This window comes from Vigna radiata, unplaced genomic scaffold (genome assembly GCF_000741045.1).
Source record: "Vigna radiata var. radiata cultivar VC1973A unplaced genomic scaffold, Vradiata_ver6 scaffold_321, whole genome shotgun sequence".
Taxonomy (NCBI): domain Eukaryota; kingdom Viridiplantae; phylum Streptophyta; class Magnoliopsida; order Fabales; family Fabaceae; genus Vigna; species Vigna radiata.
The window spans coordinates 5,741-11,996 of record NW_014543610.1 but is presented as its reverse complement, the minus strand read 5'-3'; the positions used below and the strand labels follow the sequence as shown (position 1 = coordinate 11,996).

Sequence of the window (6,256 nt, the reverse complement as noted above, 5' to 3'; positions counted from 1 at the left end):
GAAGATCAAGCATTTTAGAATCATTTAAATGCAAGAAAGTAATACAGTTATGAATTGAATATGCAAAAGAATCAATGTAACAGTAAATATGTGCATAATCAACTTCATTCAACACACAGTCGATTTTAAATCTATTTTATACTACTGTCATTTAGAATCCCCAATTTATTTTGAATAGTAAAGAATCTTTCCTTGCTCAAAGGTTTTGTAAAAATGTCAGCCCATTGATGTAAGGTATCTACATATTCGATCTTAATTTCACCCTTGAGGATGTGATCGCGTATGAAGTCATGCCTTATTTCAATATGCTTGGTTTTCAAATGAAGAACATGATTTTTAGTTAGATTAATAGCACTTGTGTTGTCACATTTTAACGAAATATATGATCTAATGCAATACCATAATCTTCTAATTGACTCTTACTCCAAAGAGACTGTGCACAAGAACTTCCAGCTGCTATGTACTCCGCTTCTGTGGTAGATAATGTCACACAAGCTTGTTTCTTTGAATGCCAAAAGACTAGCGAAGATCCAAGTAAATGACAAGTGTCACTAGTGCTCTTCCTATTAGCTTATAGCCTCCAAAGTCAGAATCACTATATCCCTCTAGAAGAACATTTGTCCCATTTAGATACCATAGTCCAAGACTTTTGGTTCCTTTAAGGTATTTTAAAATTATTTTAACAACAGTTAAATGTGATTCTTTAGGAGAAGACTGAAATCTAGCACAAAAACACACACAGTGTATTATGTCAGGTCTACTGGCAGTTAGATATAATAAGAATCTGATCATACCTCTATACATCTTTTGATCAACATCCTAACCAACTTCATTAAGATCCAAGTAGCAATTTGTTGCCATAGGGGTAGCAACTTCCTTGCAATCCAGTATTTTGAATTTCTTCAACATATCAGTGTAGTACTTGGATTGGTGAATGAATGTTTCATTTTTGGCTTGCTTGACTTGAAGACCAAGAAAATAAGTCAGCTTTCCCATCATAGACATTTTGAACTCATCCTGCATAGTCTTAGAAAATTCTTTGCATAAAGCAGGATTAGTTGAACTAAAGATAATATCAACAACATAAATTTGGACGTATAATTTATCTTTGTTTAAGTTCCAAATAAACAGGGTTGAATCTACTTTACCCCTTGAGAAACCTTTCTTTATCAGAAATTCAATCAAGCACTCATACCATGACCTTGGCACTTGCTTCAACCAATATAAAGCCTTTTTTAGCTTGAAGACGTGATCTGGATGTTCAAAGTCCTCAAATCCAGGTGGTTGTTCCACATACACTTCCTCCTTAATATATCTATTTAAGAACGCACTTTTGACATCCAATTGATATAGCTTGAATTTCATCACTAAAGCAATGGCAAGAAGAATTCTTATTGCCTCCAATCTAGCTACAGACGCATATGTTTCATCATAATTGATTCCTTCTTCTTGATAGTAACCGTTTGCAACAAGTTTGGCTTTATTCTTTATGATCTCTCCTAAATCATCCATCTTATTTCTGAAAACCCATTTAGTGCCTATGACATGTAGATTATTTATTCTAGGTACCAGTTCCCATACATTATTTCTTTTGAACTGGTTTAGTTCCTCTTGCATGACCATCATCCAATTTTCATTTCCAAGAGCATCTTCAATCTTTTTCGACTCAATCTTGGACACGTAAGCAACATTCATGCAAAATTGATTCAGTTGTCTTCTTGTGGACACTCCTCTTGAAATATCACCAATTATGTTGCCAGTAGAGACATTTTTGGGCACTTTCCATTCCTTAATCGATTATGTTTTGGGAGAATCGATTACTTCTTCAAAATTCTCTTTCTTAGGTGTTTCTTCAATCTCTTCCTCCTCTCCAGTGGAGTTATCAGCTTCAGCAGACCTTTTGTTTTGTTCAGGATTGACAGTGGTCTCAACATACTCATCAAATGCCACGTGAACCGATTCTTCAACACACATTGTTCTCTTGTTATATACACGATAAGCTTTGCTGGTAATAAAGTATCCTATGAAGATTGCTTCATTAGTCTTGGAATTAAACTTGCCAAGATTTTCCTTTCCATTGTTTAGCACAAAACATTTGCATCCAAAGATTCTTAGATGAGAGATATTCGGTTTTCTTCCTTCTCATAAGGAGTTAACTTCCGTATTGATCTTATAACAGTTCTATTCAACACATAGTAAGTTGTACAAAAAATACTTAGGCATGTTCCTCTCATTCAACATTGTTCTAGCTAGCTCTTCTAGAGCTTTATTCTTTCTCTCAACCACTCCATTTTGCTGAGAAGTTCTAGGTGTAGATAAGTTGTGCATGAAGTTATATAAAATATCTATATAGGAAAACAATACCCAAAGGAAATACCAAAAATACCCACTCTATTTTATTAGCACTTGTCCCAAACAAAGATTTTTTAGTCATTTTTATTTGTACACAGTTTAGAATTTTAATTAGAATGTACAATTCTTCACTTCTGTCTTTCATTATTTTATTCTCATCTCATCCCTAGCAAGCACCACCACAACAACACTAATCCTCTTCCTATAGAGTCCCACATAATTAAAAAAATTAGAATACACCCACATCACATCGTTTAAGATGATTATTATTTTCCTTCCTCGACTGCATCAGCCCAACACCATAAGGCAGTCCGACCACGAAAATTAAAAATTAAAAATATTTACATTTTGGATGACAAAAAAATAAAATAAAAACTGACTAGACGGACAGGCCAGTCTGGCCAGACTAGCCGGCTATTGCATCGAGTTTAATTAAACATCGCTACACTAATTGAAACCTAGGATCACAACTCAGCAAAATTATCCTTTCAATTGTCAAATTTAAAACCCATAACTTAAATGCCTTGGATACACGCCATACCAAATTTTGTAAGAAAATTCAACCACACTGCAGATCTGCTACAGGTAGCAGTTCATCATGACATTTCACCAAACTCATGCAAAATGGCATATACAAACAACTCCTATAATTTTGTTAAGATTGTGAGGGTAAAGACCAATTTCTGACCCAATCTGTCAGAGTTGCAACATTTCTACTAATGTCATCGATATTATCACTCTTCAATGCAATCACTTTCTCCTCCGAGTAACTATCTTTAGCCTCCTCAAGCAGAACTTGGAAGATTTCACATTCAATGTTGTTTGAAAGCTTTGAATCTTTGTACCCCCTGTTACATATACGGGGAAAAGTTTATAATGAAACCAATAATAGTGCAGAAAAATCAACATTCAATAACAGAAACAAGTGCTTTCATACCTCCTACTCAAACGGTCATACAAAATGGTGTTATCAGTTTGAAGTACAACTACACAATCAAACCATCGCTCAGGAAAGAAATCACAGCCATGGTAATCCACAATGTTTCCGCCCTCTTCCATTACATCCTCAAGTTCATCACAGACCTACAAAAACCATGTAAAACTATAAAACCTATAAATCAAACAACATACACATGATGTCAAGAAACACGTAAATGATGAAAATAATGAAGAGCCCCGAGAAATTACAACCAAATATACATAATCAATAGTATAAATAAACAACCAAACTCAAGGAAAATTCAGAAGAAAAAATAGATTCAGTTTGTACCGCTGGAAGTTCAGCACATTTATGCACTGTAGTAATAATCTCAAGATTTGTTATCAAGGAGAGAAAGGCACAAGGACAGCTAAAGGGACTAGACATTAGGGGAGTAAGAATAAATGGCAAGGATATGTTGCTCCGCAGATGGCATCTACAAAGTGTAGAATTTGGAACACTCCCACTTCTGGATGTTACTTTGACTAAAGAGTTGAGCAAAAAAGTCTCAACTTTTCTAAGTACCTTGGAACCCAATCTCGTTATTAGTGATCTCCAAGAGATATTAAAAATTGATTCAGGAATATTGTACCATTAAGTAGCATGAACCTTTGCCAATTTCCACATGGAGTCATCACGTACAGAGAGATAGTTTCCAATTCAATGTTCAATATATCTGCCACTCAAGTTTTGACAAGGATCATCATCACTTAATTATAATTTAGAATCGAATGGCCTACTAAAAAACACCTCCTTTAAACAAAATGCACTTAGAAGAACATTTCAAATTTTTCAGGCTATTCAAAATTGAGATGAGTAGAACGAGATTGTATTTGCCAACTTAAATAAATGTCGAGTAAATTATTTTCTAGCTTTGCACTTTACAAGTTTCCTTCCTCTAGAGGAACTAAATAGCAAAAAAAAGCCTACATAAATGGTTGTAAACATATAAATTGGCAGCTTACCAAGTCTTCATTAAGAACGTAACAATCAAGCTCATCATCCCAGCCATCATGCAAGTTCTTTTCTTTGACTAATTCTCCAATATTGATGTGGCAGAGTTGCGTGGCTTCTGCTAGAGTAGTGCACATGGTTGTCTTTCCAGTCCCCGGTGTTCCAGTCACCAGAATGTTTGGATTCTTCCTCTTACCATTTTCTAGCACCATGACTGCAGCCTACATCAACAAGTAGACACACTCACTCACTGTTTCACATAGAAAAATATCCTGCGGCTTTTGGTAAATGTTACAACAAAATATAATTATCATCAAAATAAATTGTTAAGTTTTGGTGCCATTGTGAAAGAGAAACTACACTTATGTACAAGGCTATTTTCAAATTTACTCTTCAATTAAATCTCTACTGCAAGGCCATTGTTTTTTTTTTTTATCATCCGTGGTATCTCCCCGCTTGCTAGGGCAAGACGGCATGCATGTCACCCTCACCAGGTGGGAACCTTACGTGCTACGTCACATATTTGTTCTGTTTCAGTTTCTCTTATCATTTTAAGGCAATTTAAAGTCTACCCACTGAAAACATAAAGAGTACTAGTTTTAAAAGAAAAGAAAATCAAATGGTTGAATAAGACAGTTCTTCACCACGGCATAACCATAGCTCCAAGGAGGGAAATTACAAGACCCTTTATAACTTCTTTAGAATCAGGCTTTGCATATCCAAGCTCAGCCATAAAACATGCAGCAATTGTAAATATAAGAAATGCAATCAAGATTTCGAGTTTCCTAACCTGTCCAACCACAATACAAAAAGGGCTCGTGTTGTTTTTACAAAAAATTCTCCCCTGTAAGTTAGAACCAACACAAGAAAAAAAAAATGATACATCAAAAGCACAGAAGTACATTTACGATTACAAAGGACCACCATGCCACCATCAAGCAAAAAACTGTCAACTATCGACAAAATCACTAGTGTTATCAACAGAAACAGTATGTTCCATTCAAACCACCTAACAACAACAATCTTTACAAATTATCACAGTAAGTACGAGGCTTTCACAGAACCATAATTCAACGGACCCCATGCACAACTTCACTGACTCGTCCATTATTCTTATAATGTTCAATCCTAAACCGGAAAGTGCTCAAAGAAATAGAAGGAAACAGAAGCTAAATCCAAGAACTTAGAGCGAACTAAAATGAATGAAGAAATTAGGGCCAATCCAAGAACTAGGGCGAATTGATTTGAATGAGGAAATTAGGGTCAGTCCAAGATGTAGGGCTAATCGCATTGAAGAAATTAGGGCCAATAAAAGAGAAACGAACCTCTCTCGTAGGCGAGCTTCGCCGCCGGTGCAGTCCCCTCCTCTACGAGACACTTATTTTAAAAATTACGCTGCCCCCATCCGACACAGAGTAACTTAATCATTTTTCTAGCATTCTGAGTAAATAAAATCCAAAAGCGAACTAACGATGGTTGCTATACTTGTGAGAAATGTCTAAAAGAGGAAGCAAAGAGTATACCTGAAGTGTTACAAATATGTAGCGCAGAAGAAGAAGCTTTGCATTGGGTGCGGTCCGGCACGCGGCGAGGGGCTCAAATTTAACAAATTGGGTGAGAAGTGTGGTTAGGGTTTGAACGGGGTTTCTCACTGCTCCTGGAAGTTGTTAAAACCATTCTATCAAATAATTGCAGGATATTTTAAATAAATAAGAAAATAAGATAAAAGTACTTAAAATGTGGTTATATTTACAAAAATACTACTTAATAAGTGAGAATAACTCCCAAAAAATAGACCTGTTCGATAATAAATCTTAATTTCTAACATTTAGTAATAAGTTGAATTCCAATGTTTTTAAAAGATGCTGTTATATGGCAGAATAAATTAGTTAGCATTCATAAAAAGAATTTACATGTATGAAAATGTTTATTATTATTATTATTATTATTATTATTATTATTATTATTATT

The 6,256-nt window shown here is 35.0% G+C and overlaps 1 protein-coding gene across 5 annotated transcripts; it reads right to left on the bottom strand.

Moving 5' to 3' along the window:
* Positions 1 to 2,716: 2,716 nt before the first annotated feature.
* LOC106754633 (adenylate kinase isoenzyme 6 homolog) lies at positions 2,717 to 5,962 on the bottom strand. Of its 5 annotated transcripts, none has more exons than XM_014636678.2 (6): positions 5,809 to 5,962; positions 5,611 to 5,680; positions 5,076 to 5,129; positions 4,297 to 4,506; positions 3,290 to 3,435; positions 2,717 to 3,200 (listed from the first exon to the last, which is right to left on the bottom strand). In XM_014636678.2, exons 4-6 carry the CDS (start codon positions 4,495 to 4,497, stop codon positions 3,008 to 3,010), a joined length of 540 nt encoding a protein of 179 aa, XP_014492164.1. In that variant the 5' UTR covers positions 4,498 to 4,506; positions 5,076 to 5,129; positions 5,611 to 5,680; positions 5,809 to 5,962; the 3' UTR covers positions 2,717 to 3,007. The 5 variants fall into 5 exon arrangements, with proteins under 5 accessions (XP_014492164.1, XP_014492165.1, XP_014492162.1 ...); XM_014636679.2 differs by having other exon boundaries at positions 5,611 to 5,725; positions 5,809 to 5,958; XM_014636676.2 differs by lacking the exon at positions 5,076 to 5,129.
* Positions 5,963 to 6,256: the final 294 nt, after the last annotated feature.

Coding starts and splice junctions, on each gene's coding strand:
- LOC106754633 (XM_014636678.2), bottom strand. CDS start 4,497: ATGGTGCTAGAAAATGGTAAGAGGAAGAATCCAAACATTCTGGTGACT. Junction 3,436..4,296: donor ACGTTCTTAATGAAGACTTG/GTAAGCTGCCAA, acceptor TGGTTTTTGTAG/GTCTGTGATGAACTTGAGGA. Junction 3,201..3,289: donor TATGACCGTTTGAGTAGGAG/GTATGAAAGCAC, acceptor TATATGTAACAG/GGGGTACAAAGATTCAAAGC.